Source organism: Chenopodium quinoa, unplaced genomic scaffold (genome assembly GCF_001683475.1).
Source record: "Chenopodium quinoa cultivar QQ74 unplaced genomic scaffold, ASM168347v1, whole genome shotgun sequence".
NCBI lineage: Eukaryota > Viridiplantae > Streptophyta > Magnoliopsida > Caryophyllales > Amaranthaceae > Chenopodium > Chenopodium quinoa.
In genome coordinates, this window is record NW_018743144.1 from 1128408 (window position 1) to 1153384 (window position 24977).

At 30.5% G+C, this 24977-nt stretch overlaps 1 protein-coding gene across 1 annotated transcript; it reads left to right on the forward strand.

Annotated features, from left to right (window-relative positions):
- Nucleotides 1–1901: 1901 nt before the first annotated feature.
- On the forward strand, nucleotides 1902–3051 carry LOC110732115. The gene is made up of 3 exons (XM_021912033.1): nucleotides 1902–1951; nucleotides 1999–2326; nucleotides 2506–3051. Exons 1-3 carry the CDS (start codon nucleotides 1902–1904, stop codon nucleotides 3049–3051), a joined length of 924 nt encoding a protein of 307 aa, XP_021767725.1.
- The last annotated feature ends 21926 nt before the right edge of the window (nucleotides 3052–24977 follow it).

Here is a 24977-nt window from a genome sequence, read left to right on the forward strand (position 1 = left end):
GATTCAATTAGCTTCGTTGAATGCATTTGACTTTTATTTGATTTAAAAATATTTGTTTGAATTTGTTTGACTTTCATTTGAATCATATAGCTTTGATTGAATTTGTTTGACTTCCATTTGATTCTAAAACCTTTGTTTTAAAGTGCTTGACTTTCATTGAATTTAAAAACCTTTATTTTAATGTTTTTGACTTTGATTCTATTCAAAAAGTTTTTTTTTGAATGTGTTTGAATTTCATCTGATTCAATTAGCTTCTTTGAATGCATTTGATTTTCATTCGATTCAAAAAGCTTTGTTTTAATGTGCTTGACTTTCATTTGTTTCAAAATCTTTGTTTGAATGTGTTTAACTTTCATTCGATTAAAAAGCTTTTTTTTAATGTGTTTGACTTTCATTTGATTCAAAAAGCTTTGTTAGAATGTGTTTGTCTTTCATTTGATTCAAAAAGCTTTGATTGAATGTGTTTGACTTTTATTTTATTCAAAAATCTTTGTTACAATGTGCTTGTCTTTCATTTGATTCAAAAAGCTTTGATTGAATGTGTTTGACTTTCATCTTATTCAATTAGCTTTGTTAAATGCATTTGACTTTTAATCGATTCAAAACGCTTTGTATCAATGTGTTTGACTTTCATTTGATTCAAAAGGCTTAGTTTGAATATGTTTGACTTTCATTGATTCAAAAAGCTTTGTTTGAACGTGTTTCACTTTCATTTAAATCCAAAATCTTTGTTTTATTGTGTTTGACCTTCATTTAATTTAAAAACCTTCGTTTTAATGTGTTTGACTATGGTTTGATTCAAAAAGCTTTGTTTAAATGTGTTTGTCTTTCATTTGATTCAATTAACTTTGTTTGAATGCAATTGATTTATATTTGATTCTAATAGCTTTGTTTGAATGTATTTGACTTTCATTTGATACAAAAAGCTTTGTTTGAATGTGTTTGACTTTCATTCGATTAAATTAGCTACGTTAAATGCATTCGACTTTCATTCAATTCAAAAAGCTTTGTTTGAATGTGTTAGACTTTCATTCAATTCTAAAGCTTTGTTTGAACGTGTTTGACTTTCATTAGATTCAAAAGGCTTTGTTTTAATGTGTTTGATCATCATTTGATTTAAAGTGCTTTGTTTAATATGTTTAACATACATTTGATTTAATTAGCTTCATTGAATGCATTTGACTTTTATTCGCATTAAAAAGCTTTGTCTGAATGTGTTTAACTTTCATTTGATTAAAAAGCTTCGTTTGAATGTGTTAGACTTTCATTTGATTCACAAAGCTTTGTTTGAATGTGTTTGACTTTCATTCGTTTAAAAAAGTTTGTTTGAATGTGTTTTTATTTCATTTGATTCAAGATTTGTTTTAATGTGATTGACTTAGATTTGATTTAAAAAGTTTTGTTTGAATGTGTTTTACTTTCATTTGATTCTAGAAGCTTTGTTTGAATATGTTTGACATTCATTTGTTTTAAAATTCTTTGTTCTAATGTGTTTGACTTTCATTCAATTAAAAAACCTTTTTTTTAATGTTTTTGACTTTGGTTCGATTCAAAATGCTTTAATTCTATGTGTTTGACTTTCATTTGATTCAATGAGCTTCGTTGAATGCATTTGACTTTCATTTGATTTTAAAACCTTTGTTGAATGTGTTTGACTTTGATTTGATTCAATTAGCTTCGTTGAATGCATTTGTCTTTTATTCAATTCAAAAAGCTTTGTTTGAATGTATTTGACCTTCATTTGATTAAAAAAGCTTTGTTTAAATTTGTTTTACTTTCATTTGATTCAAAAAGCTTCATTTTAATGTGTTTGACTTTCATATCACTTAAAAAGCTTTGTTTGAATGTGTTTGAATTTCACTTGAGGAAGTTTGACTCTTCTTGGCTGTGGTTGTGTAATTATGACCATTCTCTCAAAGAGAGGATTTGGCTTGGTTGGAATGCGGATAGAGTAACTGTTAATGTCTTGAAGGTTCATGAACAGTTCATTCATTGTAGTGTTTCTTCTAAGGACCTCTCTACTCAAATTCATCTCACTGTTGTTTATGGGCTTCACTCCATTCATGATAGGCTTCCTTTGTGGGAGGGTCTTAGAAGCATCTCTATTCAGCATTCCCCTTGGCTTTGTGTTGGTGACTATAACTCTGTCCTTCATACTTCAGATAGGCTTCATGGTACTGATGTTATTGATTATGAGACTAGAGACTTTCAAAGTCTGTTGATGATTTGGACCTCACTGAGATCAAAAGCAAAGGGGCCTTCTACTCTTGGTCTAATAAGGCTCATACTGGCCCTAGAACTCTCTCTAGAATTGACAGAGTTTTTGGTAACCAAGCTTGGTTAGCCTCTCATGGGCATGTGGAGACTATCCATCTCCCTCCTTCTATATTTGATCATAGTCTTGTTCTTTTGGATATTTGTTCTGCCCCTGCTGGGAAAGGTAGACCTTTCAGATTTCTAAACTGTATTGTTGATCATCTGGATTTCCTTGATACTGTTTTGCAGGCTTGGGGTTCTGGTAATTCTGTTTGGAAGAAGCTTAATTTTGTGAAGTCTAGTTTTAAGTCTCTTAATAGCAAGCAGTTTGGTAACATTGAGGGAAAGATTGATCAGGCTAATGTTGAGCTTTCTAGAATTCAAAACTTAATGGCCCAGAATCCTGATGATTTGGATTTATATACTAAAGAATCTGATGCTATTAAGGTTGTCAAACACTGGAATGATTTTCAGGAAAGCATCTTCAAGCAAAAATCTAGAATCAATTGGGTTAAGCTTGGAGATGGCAATTCTCACTATTTCTTCTCTGTGATGAAGACTAGACAGGCAAGGAATAGGATTGACTCCATCTTTGATTCTAATCAGGTGTTTCTCAAGGATCCAGATGTTATTTCTCATGAAATTATCTCTTTCTATAAGTCTCTTTTAGGGACTCAAGCCCCTTGGCTCCCTGCTGTTGACCTTCTCACTATGCGGAGGGGTAAGCAGCTTAGCTTTGCTACTCAGAGCTACCTCATTAGGCCTATTGAATTTGTTTTACTTTCATTCGAGTAAAAAAGCTTCATTCTAATGTATTTGACTTTCATTTGATTTAAAAATCTTTGTTTTTATGAATATGGCTTGAATTTGATTTTAAAAGAATTTTTTATATGTGTTTAATTGTCATTTAATTCAATTAGTTCGTTGAATGCATTTGACTTTCATTTTATTCAAAAAGCTTTGTTTGAATGTGTCAGACTTTCAAATGATTTAAAAACCTTCGTTTGAAGGTGTTTTTATTTCATTGTATTTGAAAAGCTTTGTTTGAATGTGTTTTAACTTTCATTTGATTTAATTAACTTCGTTGATTAAATTTTACTTTCAATCGATTTATAAAGCTTTGTTTATATGTGTTTGACTTTCATTTGATTAAAAAAGCTTTGTTTTAATGTGTTTGACTTTCATTGATTAAAAAAACTTTGTTTGATCGTGTTAAACTTTCATTATATTGTATAACCTTTGTTTTAATGTGTTAGACTTTCAAAAGGCTTTGGTTTAATTTGTTTGACTTTCATTCAATTTAAAAAAGCTTTGTTTGAACTATTTTACTTCATTTGTTTCAATTAACCGTATTAAATGCATTTGAATTTTATTTAATGTATTTGACTTCATTTGATTTAAAAAGTTTTGTTTGAATGTGTTTGACTTTTATTTGATTCAAGAAAGCTTTGTTTGAATGTGTTTAACCTTTCATTTGATTGAAAAAGATTTGTTTGAATGTGTTTGACTTTCATTTGATTCAAAAAGCTTTGTTTGAATGTGTTTAATTTTAATTTTATTCAAAAAGCTTTTGTATGAATGTGTTTGACTTTTAATTAATTCAAAAAGCTTTGTTTGAATGAGGTTTCTTTCATTTGATTCAAAAAGCTTTGTTTTAGTGTGTTAGACTTTTCTTTAATTCAAAAAGCTTTGTATGAATGTTTTTGACTCTCATTTAATTCATAAAGCAATGTTAGTATGTGTTTGACTTTCCTTTTATTCAAAAAGCTTTGTTTAAAATTGTTTGACTTTCATTTGATTCAAAAAGCTTTGTTTTAATGTGTTCGAGTTTCATTTGATCCATAAGCTTTGTTTGAATGTGTTTTACTTTCATTCGATTCAAAAAGCAATGTTTGTATGTATTTGACTTTGCGTTGATTAAAAAAGCTTTGTTTGAATGTGTTTTTGCTTTTCATTTGATTCATAAAGCATTGTTTAATTGTGTTTGTCTCTCATTTTATTTAATTAGCTTCGTTAAATGCATTTGAATTTCATTCGAGGCAAAAATCTTTGTTTGAATTTGTTTGATTTCCATTTGAATCATAGAGCTTTGTTTGAATGTGTTGGACTTTCACTTTATTCAATTAGTTTCGTTGAATGCATTTGATTTTCATTCGATTCAAAAAGCTTTGTTTTAATGTGATTGGTTTTCATTCGATTAAAAAAGCGTTGTCAGTATATGTTTGACTTTTCTTTGATTAGAAAATCTATGTTTGAGTGTGTTTGACTATCATTTGGTTCAAAAATATTTGTTTTGATGTGTTTCACTTTCATTTGATTAAAAAAGCTTTGTTTAAATGTTTTGACTTTCATTGAATTTAATTAGATTCTTTGAATGCATTTGATTTTCATTCGATTCAAAAAACTTGGTTTAAATGTGTTTGACTTTCATTTGATTTAAAAAGCTTTGTTTTAATGTGGTTAACTTTGATTTGATTCACATAGCATTGTTTAGTATATGTTTGGTTTTCATTCGATTCAAAATGCTTTGTTTTAATGTGATTGATTTTCATTCGATTCAAAAAGCGGTGTCAGTATATGTTTGACTTTCCTTTGATTCAAAAAGCTATGTTTGAGTGTGTTTAACTTTCATTTGGTTCAAAAATCTTTGTTTTAATGTGTTTCACTTTTATTTGATTAAAAATGCTTTGTTTAAATGTTTTGACTTTCATTTAATTTAATTATATTCTTTGAATACATTTGATTTTCATTCGATTCAAAAAAACTTGGTTTAAATGTGTTTGACTTTCATTTGATTTAACAATCTTTGTTAAAAATGTGGTTAACTTTGATTTGATTCAAAAAGCATTGTTTAAATGTGTTTAACTTTCATTTGATTCAATTAGCTTCGTTGAATGCATTTGACTTTTATTTGATTTAAAAATCTTTGTTTGAATTTGTTTGACTTTCATTTAAATCATATAGCTTTGTTTGAATTTGTTTGACTTCCATTTCTAAAACCTTTGTTTTAAAGTGTTTGACTTTCATTGAATTTAAAAACCTTTATTTTAATGTGTTTGACTTTGATTCTATTCAAAAAGTTTTTTTTTAATGTGTTCGACTTTCATCTTTTTCAATTAGCTTCGTTGAATGCATTTTATTTTAATTCGATTCAAAAAGCTTTGTTTTAATGTGTTTGACTTTCATTCGATTCAAAACCTTTGTTTGAATGTGTTTAACTTTCATTCGATTAAAAAGCTTTGTTTTAATGTGTTTGACTTTCATCTGAGTTAATTAGCTTCGTTTAATGCATTTGATTTTCATTCGATTAAAAAGCTTTGTTTTAATGTGTTTGATTTTCATTTGATTCAAAAAGCTTTGTTAGAATGTGTTTGTGTTGCATTTGATTAAAAAAGCTTTAATTTAATTTGTTTGACTTTTGTTTATTCAAAAAGCATTGTTACAATGTGCTTTTCTTTCATTTGATTCAAAAATCTTTGATTGAATGTGTTTGATTTTCATCTGATTCAATTAGCTTTGTTGAATGGATTTGACTTTTAATCGATTCAAAACGCTTTGTATCAATGTGTTTGACTTTCATTTGGTTCAAAAAGCTTAGTTTTAATGTGTTTGTCTTTCATTGATTTAAAAAGCTTTGTTTGAACATGTTTCACTTTCATTTAATTCCAAAATCTTTGTTTTAATGTGTTTGACCTTTATTCAATTTGAAAACCTTTGTTTTAATGTGTTTGACTATGGTTTGATTCAAAAAGCTTTGTTTAAATGTGTTTGACTTTCATTTGTTTCAATTAACTTTGTTTTAATGCAATTGATTTATATTTGATTCAAATAGCTTTGTTTTAATGTATTGACTTTAATTTGATACAAAAAGTTGTGTTTGAATGAGTTTGACTTTCCTTCGATTAAATTAGCTACGTTAAATACATTTGAGTTTCATTCAATTCAAAAATCTTTGTTTGAATGTGTTTGACTTTCATTCAGTTCTAAAGCTTTGTTTGAACGTGTTTGACTTTCATTCGATTCAAAAGGATTTGTTTTAATGTGTTTGACCATCGTTTGATTTAAATTGCTTCGTTTAATATGTTTAACATACATTTAATTTAATTAGCTTCATTGAATGCATTTGACTTTTATTCGCATTAAAAAGCTTTGTCTGAATGTGTTTAACTTTCATTTGATTAAAAAGCTTCGTTTGAATGTATTAGACTTTGATTTGATTCAAAAAGCTTTGTTTGAATGTGTTTGACTTTCATTCGATTAAAATTGTTTGTTTGAATGTGTTCTTATTTCATTCGATTCAAAAAGATTTGTTTTAATGTGATTGACTTAGATTTGATTTAAAAAGTTTTGTTCGAATGTATTTTACTTTCATTTGATTCAATAAGCTTTGTTTGAATGTGTTTGACTTTCATTCAATTTAAAAGCCTTTTTTTTTAATGTTTTTGACTTTGGTTCGATTCAAAATGCTTTGTTTATATGTGTTTGACTTTCATTTGATTCAATGAGCTTCGTTGAATGCATTTGACCTTCATTTGATTTAAAAACCTTTGCTGAATATGTTTGACTTTTATTCAATTCAATTAGCTTCGTTGAATGCATTTGTCTTTTATTCGATTCAAAAAGCTTTGTTTGAATGTATTTGTCCTTCATTTGATTCAAAAAGCTTTGTTTAATTTTTTTTTACTTTCATTTGATTAAAAAAGCTTCATTTTTATGTGTTTGACTTTCATTTCACTTAAAAAGCTTTGTTTGAATGTGTTTGAATTTCATTTGATGTTTTTTTTTTTTTTTTTTGGTAAATAAGCAATTATATTTGTAACAAAAACTGTACAAATGTTCAACAGTTACAAGCCTAAATAAGGTACCACCAAAACAATACAAGGCCTAACACAAAGGCTACCCCCCTAAGCTTTAAACTCCTTAGTTGCCACCTTCTAGGAAGGGTTAAACTAAGAGAGAGTAAAGCAAAACCTGAAAACAACTGAAAAAGGACTAGAGCATACAAAAGAAAACCAACTAAAATAAATACAGCAACACTAGTTTGGGATGCTGCTACATAGCTCATGAATCCACTTGCACTGCAATCTGTTCCATTTCTTGTTTATGAGCTGTTTGACTCTATCCATGCTCACCCTACCAATACTCTTACACAGGTTTGAAGGGTGGATAATAGCTTTCTGCGAGAAAGCAGTGTTCCTGGCAAACCAGATGTGATAAATAACACAAGCCAGAACTGCTAGAACCACCTTCTTCTACACCTTATCTTTCACTGCACTGAGCCAATTCTTCCAAACCTCATCAATGCAGAAATTTTGATTTGGAATATGGAGCCAATGGGCAATTCTCATCAAGCACTTTTGACTGTATCTACAATTAAAGAACAGATGTTGTCTGTCCTCAATATTAGCACCACACAACAGACAACTATCCTCATCACATGCATCATATTTCAAGAGTTTCTCTCTTGTTCTGAGTCTATCATGCATAGCAAGCCATAATATGAAAGAATGCTTGGGGATAGTGAACTTATTCCAAACCCATTTACACCAATCCACCTTTGTTCCAGCTCCCTGCAGCCATTTGTAGCACTCAGAAATTCTATAAGTGCCATTCATCCAGCTATTTTGCTCAAACCCTTCTTTTAGCTGGTCCTTAACTGCACATAATCTCCTCCAAGCCCATCTTGCAGATCTTTTAGGACTATAATTCCACCTGTCTTGGTCTTTAATGTACACAGCATGAACCCATTTCACCCAAAGAGAATCCTCTTTTTTAGCTATTTTCCACACATACTTCCCCAAAGCTGCCCTATTCCACATCCCATAATCTCTAATACCTAGGCCCCCTTCAGCTTTGCTTTTCAGACCCCAATCCCAAGCAATTGGGGGAGCCTTAGACAAAACAACATCTCCACACCAAAGAAAAGCTCTGCACAACTAAGTAATCCTCAAGATAACTAACTTTGGTAACAGCACACACTAAGCCCAATAGGTATGCAAAATAATCAGTACAGAGTTCACCAGCACAACTCTTGCAATATAAGACAGATTTCTGCTAGACCAGCAAGTTATTCTAGTCAGCATCTTATCAACTATAGCATCAAAGTCAGAGACTCTCAAGTATTTAGCATTCAGAGGAATGCCAAGATATCTGAAAGGAGTTTCTCCTATAACAAAACCAGACTCAGACACAATTTCCTGCTGCATTTCAGACTGCACACTCCCAAAGTAGATAGCAGATTTATCAACATTAGCCTGTAAACAAGAACAACCCTCAAAAGCTTTCAAAGCCCTTACAAGAAGGGAGACAAAATTCTTATCAGCATAGGAGAATAACATCAAATCATTAGCAAAAATTAGGTGATTTAATCTTAATGATTTGCATCTTTGGTGAAATCTAAAGCCTCTCCTTGAACCCACTTTTTTAAGCAGTCTTGAAAGGTATTCTATCACAATGACAAACACCAATGGTGACATAGGATCACCTTTCCTGATTCCTTTCTTGCCCTTAAAGAAACCATTCAGACCACCATTAATCATAATAGAGAAAGAAGGGGAAGTAACACACTCCATAACCCAAGATATGAACTTACTTGGGAAGTTCAAAGCCTGCAACATATCATGGATAAAGGACCAGTGCACAGAATCATATGCTTTCCTCAAATCCACCTTAATAGTACATCTAGGAGACTTTCTATTGTTATTGTACTCTTTTAACATATCCTGGCACACTAAAATGTTATCCAGAATAGATCTCCCAGCAATAAAAGAACTTTGATTCTCACTAATTAAGCCAGGCAACACCTCTTTGAGTCTTTCACATAGCATCTTAGAAATGATTTTGTACAGCACATTACAGCATGCAATTGGTCTAAACTGAGTGACTTTAGTAGCATTGTCTACTTTAGGTACCAGAGTTAAAGTAGTTGCATTCACATGTTTCAGCAGCTGACCATGCTCAAAAAACCCCAAAAACTGCCTTACACACTTCATTCTTCACCACTCCCCAAGCATTCTTGAAGAATTTGCTGGAGAAACCATCTGGGCCAGGTGCTTTGTCATCCTCAATACTCCAAACAGCATTTCTCACATCATCCTCAGTAAACACTCTACAGTTACTCAGGTGTTGCTCATCATTCACAATAGGACCAGCATCTATAATAGCTTGATGGACTTGTCTAGAAGGGGTCCCACCAGTGCCTAATAACTCTTTATAGAAACTAATAAAAGCTTCTGCAATTTTATCAAGGTCTTGAATAATATCACCATTCTCAAGCTGAATGCTATACACATTATTATGCATTCTTCTTTTCCTAATACAATCATGAAAGTAAGAGGAGTTAACATCACCTTCTTTCATCCAATGTAACTTGGCTTTCTGCTTCAAGAAGTTCAGTTTTGCAGTATGAGCAGCTAAGAATCTTTCCCTGGCATCACTTTCCATTTAAATCAACTCCAAATTCTGAGGGTCCTTGTTCAATTGACACTACACCTTTGCTAACTCAGCATCAGCCTTGGCATCTGCACTCTCCACTAAGGAGAAATTGGTCAGATTTAACACCTTGAGAGCTTCTTTCACCTTTTGCAGCTTTCTTACCACAATAAACATATCAGTTCCTCTCACATCACTATTCTAAGCCTGCTGAACAACTTCCTGGTATCCTGGAGCATCAATCCACATATTAAAAAACCTAAAAGGTTTCTTAACATTCCCATTACACCCAAACAGTCTCATAATGCAAGGGCATTGGTCCATTAATCTCTAAGGCAAGAAATCAGCTCTAAACTCCCTGCAGTTTTCAGTCCACATATCATTAACCAAGATCCTATCAATCGTTGTGCACACTCTATCACTCCCTTGCTGCTTGTTATTCCAAGTAAAGAACAAACCCCTAACTTTAAAATCAATTAGAGCATTTTGCCTAACACATTGTCTAAACTTTTCAATCTCAGCAAATGTAACTGGGGAACCAATTCTGTCCTCTGTATTCAGAACATTATTGAAGTCACCCCCCAAGATCCTTGGACCCAGAATGTCCTTTTTTATCTCCCCAATCTGATGCCACAACACCTCTCTTTGATCTGCAGTATTCAGCCCATAAACAACTGTATACCAGAATACAAACTTAGAAGCCTTGTGAACAACTTTCACATGGATTAACTGAGTTTCAACTCTATCAATCTCTACTTGAAAGATATCAGGTAACCAAACAATCAAAATTCTCCCTCCAAGATGCTTACAATAGTTTGCAGTCACAGACCACTTGCCACCAAAACCAGTGAAGACCTTACCAAAATTACCAGCCTTCACTTTAGTCTCCAGGAGCCCAAACAAACCAATTCCTTGGTTTTTCAAAAACCAAAGAACATCACAAACTTTATTTAGTTTGTTTAGGCCCCTGACATTCCAAAAACCCTAATTATCCATGGAGAGTGTATGAGCACTCCCCTATCTCCCAGTCACCAAATAGCACCCTCCCATTTGTTGTTATGCAAACTGATCCCATAGCACATTTATCACCATCAGCTATTCCAGAAACAATATTTGGATCAACATCAACATCTAACTTGTTCTTATCCACTCTGATGCCTTGAGGTTGTTCTACCTGCTGATTTTGCTGAGCCTTAGGCATCCAAACCTTCCTTACCACAGGTTTCTTCTGCTTCCTTTGTTGTTGATTCATAGCAAGTGGCTTCTGAGACTTAACTCTGTGATTAGGACAATCCCTATCTCCATGTCCCTACCTCTACAGACACCACAAATAATAGGCTTCTTTTCATATATCACTTTCTGCTTAACATCAACACCACATTCATCTTGAAACTCAATCTCATCTGGTAATTCACCATTTATTTTCACCTTGACCATTATCCTAGCATACTCAAGCATTTCCTTGGTAGATGTGCCTCTATCAGTCTTAACTGGTTCCCTTATTAGCCCAGCTAATTTCATTAAGGAAGATTGACCCCAGAATTTTAAGTTTAAACCTGGAAATCTGACCCAAGTGGGAACTTCAAACACCTTCTCATTTCCCAAATCCAAACCTGGCTCCCACCTCTTCATCATTACAGGTCTACCATCAAACAAGATAGGTGCAGAGTTCATCACCTTTTCCCTTCCTACCACTGTCTTAAATCGAACCAGAAAAACCCCATTATTCATAGCAGAGTTTCTATCTATTCCATATTTTCCCCAAATCCTTCGCACAAACCCACTCATTACAGACAATGAAGGTTTTCCACAAAGAACATAACATACAATTGTTGACTTCCAAAATTTAATTTCAGGTAGTACATCTTCCTCAGTTAACTTCATTTTCACCTCTTTCCTATTATCCATATTGCAACATGAATTACAATCAACTCCAATACTACAAGCAAGATTTAAACCCTCATCAATCGTATTCTTAAACATGCTACTCCAGCTAATACCACCCGATTCATTAGGAATTGCAGAAACAGGGGTTTCAAAAACTGGGTTCCGAAATTGGGGGTTCAAAAAGTTTTTCTCCAGATTCACATGAAAATCATTTCCTAACCCATTAAGTTCATTAATCATCAACAATGGAGTCGGATTAATAGACCCAGTACAAACATCAAAATCTACTGTTCCATTGAAAAGCACAGGACTAGGGGTTCAAATTACCTGTAGCCATAGATTAAACTCTTCACTATGCAGAGCCTTATCTTCCTCCATCACCATTCTCACCGGGATCTCCTCAATCGCCTCCCCATCAAGCCAGCTTTCAACCAAGACATCATCCATAGCCATACTCTGTTTTTGCTAGTCGAGGTTCCTCGTTCTTGGCTTTGTTTTCTTCTTCCCTTTTGATTTTGAGCCCAAATATTTCTTCCCCTTTCCTTTCCTCCTTTTTGCCATGGAAATCAGCTTCCAAAAAGCTCAAAACACAAGTTGAAAATGGCGGGTATTTTTCTCTCTCCTACTTTCTCTCTCTAGAGTTGTGAAAAGGTAATTTCATTAGATTCAATTAGCTTCGTTGAATGCATTTGACTTTCATTCCATTCAAAAAGCTTTGTTTTAATGTGTTTGACTTTCATTTGTTTTAAAAACCTTTGTTTGAATGTGTTTGACTTTTATTCGATTCAATTAGCTTCGTTAAATGCATTTGTCTTTTATTCGATTCAAAAGCTTTGTTTGAATGTATTTGACTTTCATTTGATTCAAAAAGCTTTGTTTGAATTTGTTTTACTTTCATTTGATTAAAAAAGCTTCATTCTAATGTATTTGACTTTCATTTGATTTTAAAATCTTTGTTTTTATGAATATGGCTTGAATTTAATTTTAAAAGCATTGTTTATACGTGTTTAATTGTCATTTAATTCAATTAGTTCATTGAATGCATTTGACTTTCATTTTAATCAAAAAGATTTTTTTGAATGTGTCAGACTTTCAGATGATTCAAAAACCTTTGTTTGAAGGTGTTTTTCTTTCATTGGATTTGAAAAGCTTTGTTTGAATGTGTTTAACTTTCATTTGATTTAATTAACTTCGTTGATTGAATTTTACTTTCATTCGATTTATAAAGCTTTATTTATATGTGTTTGACATTCATTTGATTAAAAAAGCTTTGTTTTTTTTTTTTTCTGTTTTGACTTTAATTTGATTGAAAAAGCTTTGTTTGTATGTGTTTGACTGTCATTTAATTTAATAAGCTTCATTTAATGTATTTGATTAAAATTCAATTCAAAAGGCTTTGTTTTAATTTGTTTGACTTTTATTCGATTTAAAAAAAGCTTTGTTTGATTGAGTTTACTTCATTTGCTTCAATTAATTGCGTTAAATGCATTTGAATTTTATTTAATGTATTTGACTTCATTTGATTCAAAAAGCTTTGTTTGAATGTGTTTGACTTTTATTTGATTCAAGAAAGCTTTGTTTGAATGTATTTAACCTTTCATTTGATTCGAAAAGATTTGTTTGAATGTGTTTGACTTTCATTTGATTCTAATAGCTTTGTTTGAATGTGTTTGATTTTAGTTCAATTCCAAAAGGTTTGTTTCAATGTGTTTTACTTTCATTTTGTTCATTTAACTTCATTGAATGCATTTTACTTTCATTCGATTCAAAAATCTTTGTTTGAATATATTTGAATTTCATTTGATTCAAAAGCTTTGTTTGAATGTGTAAGACTTTCATTTGATAAAATTAGCTTTATTGAATGCATTTGAATTTCATTAGATTCAAAAAGCTTTGTTTAAATGTGTTTGGTTTTCATTTGATTCAATTAACTTTGTTTGAATAAAATTGATTTATATTTGATTCAAATAGCTTTGTTTGAATGTATTTGGCTTTCATTTGATACAAAAAGTTTTGTTTGAATGTGTTTGACTTTCATTCGATTAAATTAGCTACGTTAAATGCATTTAACTTTCATTCAATTCAAAAAGCTTTGTTTGAATATGTTGACTTTCATTAAATTCTAAAGCTTTGTTTAAACGTGTTTGACTTTTATTAGATTCAAAAGGCTTTATTTTAATGTGTTTGGCCATCATTTGATTGATATTGCTTTGTTTAATTAGCTTCATTGAATGCATTTGACTTTTATTCGCATTAAAAAGCTTTGTCTGAATGTGTTTAACTTTCATTTGATTAAAAAGTTTCATTTGAATGTGTTAGACTTTCATTTGATTAAAAAATCTTTGTTTGAATTTGTTTGACTTTCATTCGATTAAAAAAGTTTGTTTGACTGTGTTTTTATTTTATTCGATTAAAAAAGATTTGTTTTAATGTGATTGACTTAGATTTGATTTAAAAAGTTTTGTTTGAATGTGTTTTACTTTCATTTGATTCAAGAAGTTTTGTTTGAATGTGTTTGACATTCATTTGATTTAAAATTCTTTGTTCTAATGTGTTTGACTTTGATTCAATATAAAAACCATTTTTAATGTTTTTGACTTTGGTTCGATTCAAAATGCTTTGTTTATATGTGTTTGTCTTTCATTTGATTTAATGAGATTCATTGAATGCATTTGACTTTCATTTAATTTAAAAACCTTTGCTGAATATGTTTCACTTTTATTCAATTCAATTAGCTTCGTTGAAAGCATTTGTCTTTTATTCGATTCAAAAAAGCTTTGTTTGAATGTATTTGACCTTCATTTGATTCAAAAAGCTTTGTTTAAATTTGTTTTACTTTCAGTTGATTTAAAAAGCTTTGTTTGAATGTGTTTGAATTTTATTTGATTCAATTAGCTTCGTTGAATGGATTTGACTTTCATTCCATTCAAAAAGATTTGTTTCATTGTGTTTGATTTTCATTTGTTTTAAAAACCTTTGTTTGAATGTGTTCGACTTTTATTCGATTCAATTAGCTTCGTTAAATGCATTTGTCTTTTATTCATTTCAAAAGCTTTGTTTGAATGTATTTGACTTTCATTTGATTCAAAAAGCTTTGTTTGAATTTGTTTTACTTTCATTCGATTAAAAAAGCTTCATTCTAATGTATTTGACTTTCATTTGATTTAAAAATCTTTGTTTTTATGAATATGGCTTGAATTTGATTTTAAAAGCATTTTTTATATGTGTTTAATTGTCATTTAATTCAATTAGTTCGTTGAATGCATTTGGCTTTCATTTTATTCAAAAAGCTTTGTTTGAATGTGTCAGACTTTCAGATGATTCAAAAACCTTTGTTTGAAGTTGTTTTTCTTTCATTCGATATGAAAAGCTTTGTTTAATTGTGTTTAACTTTCATTTGATTTAATTAACTTTGTTGATTGAATTTTACTTTCATTCGATTTATAAAGCTTTGTTTATTTGTGTTTGACTTTCATTTGATTAAGAAAGCTTTGTTTTTTTTTTCTGTTTTGACTTTAATTTGATTGAAAAAGCTTTGTTTGTATGCGTTTGACTGTCATTTAATTTAATAAGCTTCGTTTAATGTATTTGATTTAAATTCGATTGAAAAGGCTTTATTTTGAATTGTTTGATTTTCATTCGATTTAAAAAAGCTTTGTTTGAATGAGTTTACTTCATTTGCTTCAATTAACTGCATTTAATGCAATTGAATTTTATTTAATGTATTTGACTTCATTTTATTAAAAAAGCTTTGTTTGAATGTGTTTTACTTTTATTTGATTCAAGAAAGCTTTGTTTGAATGTATTTATCCTTTCATTTGATTCAAAAATATTTGTTTGAATGTGTTTGACTTTCATTTGATTCTAGAAGCTTTGTTTGAATGTGTTTGACTTTAGTTCGATTCCAAAAGGTTTGTTTCAATGTGTTTGACTTTCATTTTGTTCAATTAACTTCATTGAATGCATTTTACTTTCATTCTATTCAAAAAGCTTTGTTTGAATGTGTTTGAATTTCATTTTATTCAAAAAACTTTGTTTGAATGTGTTAGACTTTCATTTGATACAATTAGTTTTGTTGAATGCATTTGAATTTCATTAGATTCAAAAGGCTTTGTTTGAATATGTTTTACTTTCATTTGATTCGAAAAGGTTTGTTTAAATGTGTTTGACTTTCATTTGATTCATAAAGGTTTTATTTGACCGTGTGTAGATACTCATTTGTGTCTCCCCAAAATCAAACCCAGTGATGAGTACCTTTCACGTCGAATCATAATCGAATGAAGTGAAAGTGTGGAAAGTTAAGTGTTGCGGAAAGTTTTAATTTCTTTTCTCTTCTCTCTGTTTTTGAAAACCTATTTTAAGAAAACAGTCAATCAAGTTTGGTTGGTCCATGTGATAAGTGATTTTTATGTCACTTTTAGGGTGTTTATTGAGTCGATTTTCCGGCTTATTTCAATAATTAAGCTCATTTTATCCTTTATTTTTATTATTTTGCTTATTCTCGTCTTTTATATTTTTATTTGAGTATTTTGTAGTTTTTAGTTTAATTTAGATTAACTTAGTTTTATTAATTCCTAGTTTCTCTCTTTTTATTTATTTTTCTTTTATTTTCTAGTTTGTTTTCTTTATTTTATGTTATTTCATTTAATTTTATTATTTATTTATTTTTAGCATTTTATTTTACTTTATTTATCTTATTTTATTTTACTTTATTTATTTTATTTTATTTTCTTTTATTTTATCTTTTGATAATCCCCTTGTGTTTGATTTTTTGTTGTATGTGTGTTCGGGTTGACGGTCGATTTCCTTGTTCAAATCAAGTTTGAAAATGTGTCCAAGCCAAGTCATGGGCTCATGGCTGCTGCCACGCAACCCCAACTGCGAACAACCACCACAACTACAACCACCAGCACCTCACCTCCAATACACCAACACCCAGCAACCCCTGCTCCCTCAAGCAACAGCCGCACACCACCACCTTCAGCCACCCAAACCACCAGCTCCACCACTACTTTCCCCCAATTCACCAGCACCAACAGCAATAACCGCACCTTCCACCAGCCACCAAAATCACCATCAAACGCAACCCGCTCCCACAACAACCAATCAACCACCATTTCATACCCTCTGTTCCACCGTCACACCACTCACGCGCAAACCGCCGCAACCAATTCACCACCTCACCAACACTCCCCTTCTGCCAGCCGCAAGTCAACCCAGCTACACCTCCCATTTCGCCAGCAATTACCACCATCAATTCGATTCCACCAGCCACCAAAATCACCACCAACACCCCGCAATTCCAATCAAACACCAATCTCAGCCACCTCACCCTACTCACACCACCTCAACTTAGCACACCCAAACCACCCGAGCCACCAATCACCCCCCGTAACAACCACCAGCCCTTTACCCACAATCAACCACCAATCTCCAACCCAATTACTTACCAATTACAGCCGTTAGATTTGCCCAATACCAAACTCACAGAGAAGCTTCTCGCGGCCGCGCAACCCTGTCAGAAAGCGCACAAAATGGAGTCCAAAATCGAGTTGAGGCAGTAGCTTTGCGCGACTTGCTGTGCGACTTCTGTGCGGGCGCGCGATTGTGGGTTAATCACGAGCTTTTCACATGATTTTTAATGAAAATTGGACGGCTGCAATGTGATGATGCTTGATGATGATGGAGTATGAACAGTGATAATGATGCGTGAATGGTGTTTGAATTGAAAGCAGCCAAGATCGAAAGGGAAGAAGAAATAGGGTAGCCTGATTGTTTTCGTGGGTTTTCGTGGGTTTTGGGGGGGATTTTTTGGGGTTTTGGGGTTTTCTTTTTTCTTTTCATTTTCTTTTATTTTATTTTATGGTAGCTTTGTTTTTTTTTGGTTTCTTTAGTTTAGTTTTTTTTAATTGTTTTATTTAGCTTTATTTCTTTTTAGATTCTTTGTTTTATTTTATTTTTTATTTAACTTGTATTATAAATACCCCTTTGGGGTTATTTTCTCAAGACTTTCAATCAACATTTTATTTTAGATAGATTAGATTAGTTTAGACTAATTTTATTTTCTCTCTCTTAGGGTTAGTTTAGGAGTAGTGTAGAGAGAGAAAGCTTGGATTTCCATGGAGTTTTTGAGAGGTTAAAGAAGCAACTTTGTGGAACTTCTTCTCATCTATTCAATGAGCACTTTCTAACTTTCTGTCATCTTTATTTCTTTGCTCAATTCTTAGTGTTATGCTTTTTGTTTGTTGATTTGAGTAGATTAATTAGTTTGTTTGTTTAATCTTGTTTTTATTCTTATTTTACCTTGTTTTCCATGTCTTTCTTCATTATGTTAGCTTAGGTCTTGTTCTAGGGAATTGTATGATGGTTATATTCATGAATTGAATGATTGATTGTGATTAGTATGAAATTTTTTCTTGGTTATTGTGTATGGGTGATGCTTTTATGGATTAGAATCTTTCTAGCTAATCGATTCTATGCTCTTAATTGTGCTTTCAATCAATTGTGCGAGAGTGAGTTGGTTGAGAGCCCTAAATTCTTCCATACCTTTGCTAGGCTAGTTGCACGAGAGTGAATTAGTTTAGTAGGATAATTAACATTGCTTAATTGTGCGAGAGTGAGTTAAATGTGTTGATGTTCCTAATTGAGGGCATTTTCATCTAATTGTATGATGTTGTTGAATGCATTGATGTAATTGGATTCCACTTTCCCTAGTTTTAGTTATTTGCTCTTAATAGTATTTGGTTTAATCTCTCTCTATCCCACAACCTTTCCTACTAGTCTAATTTGCACAAATTAGTACACTTAGTCCTTTTGGGTTCGACCCTTTACTTGCCACTAACTAGTTTATTGTAGGTTTAGGCTTTATAAATTGTTAATTTTGTTAGGGTTAGTAGTCCCAACGACCTACTATTTACCCGCGATCACCATGATATGAGTCCAATAATAGTGTAGTTGGATGGGGCTTGAAAAGAGCTTTCCAACGATATATTATATGCCCAATTCCGATGAATATTGAGGAAGTTATGGCTAAATTACTGAACTGGGCCTGGTTTGAACCTTATATGTGGCCCAATGATCTAGAGGAGGGCATAATATGGATTTATCATTCCTAACGCAATTAGGAATGGTTTTAGTCTTCTAGATTCTTGTAGAAGGTTCTTTTCATTCTTAATTCAATTAGCATTGATAAATTGACTTTTGTTGACTTTTTAGAGTTTTAATCGGAATCAAAGAACGTTTTTGAGGAAAATACGATTTTATCCTCCTGTACGACAATTTTTATCTGATTTTAAGAAAAACGCGTGAATTTCTAAGTCAGCGCAAAACGCCAGGAGTAACGTCTGACTCTACGCTTGGCGGCTGGCGCTAGCCTTAGCGTCTAACGCTAAATTCAGCGTTTGGCGCTAACTTGGCTTTTTGATGTGGTATCTTTTTGGCTGATTTTCTTTATAAATAGCGTGCTAAAAACTCTGTTTTGACTCACCAACTCTCATCAAGAAATTCTTGATTATTCTCTCTCTCTCTTTTCTAAACTAGCCTTCTCTCAAATACAAAATTCCGCATTCATTAGATTTAGAAACACCTAGCCATATTCGAAGTTGCCTTCGCCCTAGACGTGAAAGGTTTAATTTCTGAGGGTTTGGTCCCAAATCTCTCTTTTAATTATTTGATTTAATTGTTTTGATTATTATTTTCCTTGAAGTTACTAACGTGTTTATTTTGTTATTAGAAAGAGGTACAAGGCATCCAAGTAAGTGCTTTAATTGTTTAATTGATATTATCATGCTTAGGATGCTTAATTTATTCCTAGTGTCGTGTTTAGGATGTTCCTAGTATCATGTTAGGATGCTTTCTTTAGTATGATATTTAGGGTGATTTGCTTATATCAATCATGATTCCTGCGATGCTTTTTATTCTCTTCCTAATATTTATGTTAGTATCATGTTAGGATTAAAAATATGATTTTTATTGCTAAGTGACATGCTAGGGTTTCTTATTAATCATGTTAGTATCATGCCTAGGATCTTGCTATTATTATTATTATGCTTTAACATGTTTATAATTATTATTATGATGATTATTTATTATGTTGCTTGATGATATTTATTGCTATTGCTTGATCACACCTTTTATGCATGTTTAAAGGGAATTGGTACTTGTAATCATGGTTAATAAGATAATTAATAATCTTTTTAGGGTTAATTTGATTATAATTCAAGTGATCGCCAATAATAGTTTTATTTGTGCATTAATATTCAACCAACATAGGTAAACAGGTTTAGGGTTAAACCTATTGATTGCATGTTAGTCAGAAAGCGCACACGATCTGAATAAAGTAAAGGCCTATTATTAAGGCAGGTTCAATCTCTTTTAGGTTGGATTTGTACCTTCATCCCCGAACCCTATTTGGTTCAAGACCTTATGGAGTTGACGATCTCTTGGATCGTTAAAGGGTTTAACCTTCACCTCGTGAACGGTTTACAAGTTCCTAACAAAACTTTTTGGCGACTGTTTTGCTCTATCTTCTTTTCCTTTAGACACCACCATACTTTAGTGTATGATCACACTGGGGTTCAAACTAGGGATTAACGCTTGAAATATTCCCTACATCGTGTTTGACTTTCATTTGATTTTAAAAGCTTTGTTTGAATGTGTTTAACTTTTATTTGATTCAAAAAGCTTTGTTTGAATGTGTTTATCTTTAATTTGATTCAAAAAGCTTTGTATGAATGTGTTTGACTTTTAATTGATTTAAAAAGCTTTGTTTGAATGAGTTTTCTTTCATTTGATGCAAAAAGTTGTGTTTTAATGTGTTAAACTTTTCTTTGATTCAAAAAGCTTTGTATGACTGTGTTTGACTCACGTTTATTTCATGAAGCAATGTTAGTATGTGTTTGACTTTCCTTTGATTCAAAAAGCTTTGTTTAAAAGTTTTTGACTTTCATTTGAATAAAAAAGCTTTGTTTTAATGTAGTCGAGTTTCATTTGATTCAAAAATTTTGTTTGAATGTGTTTTACTTTCATTCGATTCAAAAAGCAATGTTTGTATGTATTTGACTTTCCGTTGATTTAAAAAGCTTTGTTTGAATGTGTTTTTGCGTTTCATATGATTCAAAAAGCATTGTTTAATTGTGTTTGTCTCTCATTTGATTTAATTATCTTCGTTGAATGCATTCGAATTTCATTCGAGGCGAAAATCTTTGTTTGATTTCCATTTGAATCATAGAGCTTTGTTTGAATGTGTTGGACAATCACTTTATTCAATTAGTTTTGTTGAATGCATTTGATTTTTATTCGATTCAAAAAGCTTTGTTTTAATGTGATTGATTTTTATTCGATTCAAAAAGCGTTGTTAGTATATGTTAGACTTTCCTTTGATTCAAAAAGTTACGTTTGAGTGTGTTTGACTTTCATTTGTTTCAAAAATATTTGTTTTAATGTGTTTCACTTTTATTTGATTAAAAAAGCTTTGTTTAAATGTGTTTGACTTTCATTTAATTTAATTAGATTCTTTGAATGCATTTGATTTTCATTCGATTAAAAAAACTTTGTTTAAATGTGTTTGACATTCATTTGATTTAAAAAGCTTTGTTTAAATGTGGTTAACTTTGATTTGATTCAAAAAGCATTGTTTAAATGTCTTTAACTTTCATTTGATTCAATTAGTTTCGTTAAATGCATTTGACTTTTATTCGATTTAAAAATCTTTGTTTGAATTTGTTTGACTTCCATTTGATTCTAATACCTTTGTTTTAAAGTGTTTGACTTTAATTGAATTTAAAAACCTTTATTTTAATGTGTTTAACTTTGATTCTATCCAAAAAGTTTTTTTTTGAATGTGTTTGACTTTCATCTGATTCAATTAGCTTCGTTGAATGCATTTGATTTTCATTCGATTCAAAAAGCTTTGTTTTAATGTGTTTGACTTTCATTTGATTCAAAACCTTTGTTTGAATGTGTTTAACTTCCATTCGATTAAAAAGCTTTGTTTTAATGTGTTTGACTTTCATTTGATTCAAAAACCTTTGTTAGAATGTGTTTGTGTTTCATTTGATTCAAAAAGCTTTTATTGAATGTGTTTGACTTTTGTTTGATTCAAAAAGCTTTGTTACAATGTGCTTGTCTTTCATTTGATTCAAAAATCTTTGATTGAATGGGTTTCACTTTCATCTGATTCAATTAGCTTTGTTGAATGCATTTGACTTTTAATCGATTAAAAACGCTTTGTATCAATGTGTTTGACCTTCATTTGATTCAAAAATCTTAGTTTTAATGTGTTTGACTTTCAATGATTTAAAAAGCTTTGTTTGAACGCGTTTCACTTTCATTTAATTCCAAAATCCTTGTTTTATTGTGTTTGACCTTCATTCAATTTAAAAACCTTTGTTTAAATGTGTTTGACTATGGTTTGATTCAAAAAGCTTTGTTTAAATGTGTTTGACTTTCATTTGATTCAATTAACTTTGTTTGAAAGCAATTGATTTATATTTGATTCAAATAGCTTTGGTTGATTGTATTTGACTTTCATTTGATACAAAAAGCTTTGTTTGAATGTGTTTGACTTTCATTCGATTAAATTAGCTACGTTAAATGTATTTGACCTTCATTTAAGTCAAAAAGCTTTGTTTGAATGTGTTTGACATTCATTCAATTCTAAAGCTTTGTTTGAACGTGTTTGACTTTTATTCGATTCAAAAGGCTTTGTTTTAATGTGTTTGACCATCATTTGATTTAAATTGCTTTGTTTAATATGTTTAACATACATTTGATTTAATTAGCTTCATTGAATGCATTTGACTTTTATTTGCAATAAAAAGCTTTGTCTCAATATGTTTAACTTTTATTTGATAAAAAATCTTCGTTTGAATGTGTTAGACTTTTTTCAAAAAGCTTTGTTTGAATGTGATTGGCTTTCATTCGATTAAAAAAGTTTGTTTGAATGTGTTTTTATTTCATTCGATTCAAAAATATTTGTCTGAATCTGATTGACTTAGATTTGATTTAAAAAGTTTTGTTTGAATGTGTTTTACTTTCATTTGATTTAAGAAGCTTTGTTTTAATGTGTTTGACATTCATTTGATTTAAAATTCTTTGTTCTAATGTATTTCACTTTCATTCAGTTTAGAAACCTTTTTTAATGTTTTTGACTTTAGTTTGATTGAAAATGCTTTGTTTATATGTGTTTGACTTTCATTTGATTCAATGAGCTTCATTGAATGCAATTGACTTTCGTTTGATTTAAAAACCTTTGTTGAATTTGTTTGACTTTTATTCGATTTAATTAGTTTCGTTGAATGCATTTGTCTTTTATTCGATTCAAAAAGCTTTGTTTGAATGTATTTGACCTTCATTTGATTCAAAAAGCTTTTTTTGAATTTGTTTTACTTTCATTTGATTCAAAAAACTTCATTTTCATGTGTTTGCCTTTCATTTCACTTAAATAGCTTTGTTTGAATGTGTTTGAATTTCATTTGATTCAATTAGCTTTGTTGAATGCATTTGACTTTCATTCTATTCAAAAAGCTTTGTTTTAATGTGTTTGACTTTCATTTGTTTTAAAACCTTTGTTTGAATGTGTTTGACTTTTATTCGATTCAATTATCTTTATTAAATGCCATTGTCTTTTATTCGATTCCAAAGCTTTGTTTGAATGTATTTGACTTTCATTTGATTCAAAAAGCTTTGTTTGACGTTATTTTACTTTCATTTGATTAAAAAACTTCATTTTAATGTATTTGACTTTCATTTGATTTAAAAATCTTTGTTTTTATGAATATGGCTTGAATTTGATTTTAAAAGCATTGTTTATATGTGTTTAATTGTCATTTAATTCAATTAGTTCGTTGAATGCATTTGAATTTTATTTTATTCAAAAAGCTTTGTTTGAATGTGTCAGACTTTCAGATGATTCAAAAACCTTGTTTGAAGGTGTTTTTTTTCATTGGATTTGAAAAGCTTTGTTTGAATGTGTTTAACTTTCATTTGATTTATCTAACTTCGTTCATTGAATTTTACTTTCATTCAATTTATAAAGCTTTGTTTATATGTGTTTGACTTTTGTTTGATTAAAAAAGCTTTGTTTTTTTTGTTTTTTTGACTTTAATTTGATTGAAAAAGCTTTGTTTGTATGTGTTGGACTGTCATTTAATTCAATAAGCTTCGTTTAATGTATTTGATTTAAATTCGATTCAAAAGGCTTTGTTTTAACTTGTTTGGCTTTCATTCGATTTAAAAAAGCTTTGTTTGAATGAGTTTACTTCATTTGCTTCAATTAACTGCGTTAAATGCATTTGAATTTTATTTAATGTATTTGACTTCATATGATTCAAAAAGATTTGTTTGAATGTGTTTGACTTTTATTTGATTAAAGAAAGCTTTGTTTGAATGTGTTTAACCTTTCATTTGATTCAAAGAGATTTGTTTGAATGTGTTTGACTTTCATTTGATTCTAAAAGCTTAGTTTGAATGTGTTTAACTTTAATTTGATTCAAAAAGCTTTGTACGAATGTGTTTAAATGTGTTTGACTTTCATTTAGTTTAATTAGATTCGTTGAATGCATTAGATTTTCATTCGATTCAAAATACTTGGTTTAAATGTGTTTGACTTTCATTATTTGATTTAAAAAGCTTTGTTTTAATGTGATTAACTTTGATTTGATTCAAAAAGCATTGTTTAATTGTGTTTAACTTTCATTTGATTCAATTAGCTTCATTGAATGCATTTGACTTTTATTCGATTCAAAAATCTTTGTTTGAATTTGTTTGACTTTCATTTGAATCATATACCGTTGTTTGAATTTGTTAGAATTCCATTTGATTCTAAAACCTTTGTTTAAAAGTGTTTGACTTTCATTGAATTTAAAAACCTTTATTTTAATGTGTTTGACTTTGATTATATTCAAAAAGTTTTTTTTTTTAATGTGTTTGACTTTCATATGATTTAATTAGCTTCGTTGAATGCATTTGATTTTCATTCAATTCAAAAAGCTTTGTTTTAATGTGTTTGACTTTCATTTGATTCAAAATCTTTGTTTGAATGTGTTTAACTTTCATTCGATTCAAAAAGCTTTGCTAGAATGTGTTTGTCTTTCATTTGATTCAAAAAGCTTTGATTGAATGTGTTTGACTTTTATTTAAATCAAAATGCTTTGTTACAATGTGCTTGTCTTTCATTTGAGTCAAAAAGCCTTGATTGAATGTGTTTGACTTTCATCTGATTCAATTAGCTTTGTTGAATGCATTTGATTTTCGATCGATTCAAAACACTTTGTATCAATGTGTTTGACTTTCATTTGATTCAAAAAGCTTAGTTTTAATGTGTTTGACTTTCATTGATTCAAAAAGCTTTGTTTGAACGTGTTTCACTTTCATTTGATTCCAAAACCTTTGTTTTAATGTGT

Excerpts from the sequence above, each read along its gene's own strand:
- LOC110732115 (XM_021912033.1), top strand. The coding sequence starts at position 1,902 with ATGACCATTCTCTCAAAGAGAGGATTTGGCTTGGTTGGAATGCGGATA. Across the intron at positions 1,952-1,998 it reads TTGGTTGGAATGCGGATAGA|TGTTTCTTCTAAGGACCTCT; the intron begins GTAACTGTTAAT and ends CATTCATTGTAG. Across the intron at positions 2,327-2,505 it reads TAGAATTGACAGAGTTTTTG|GCTTGGGGTTCTGGTAATTC; the intron begins GTAACCAAGCTT and ends ACTGTTTTGCAG.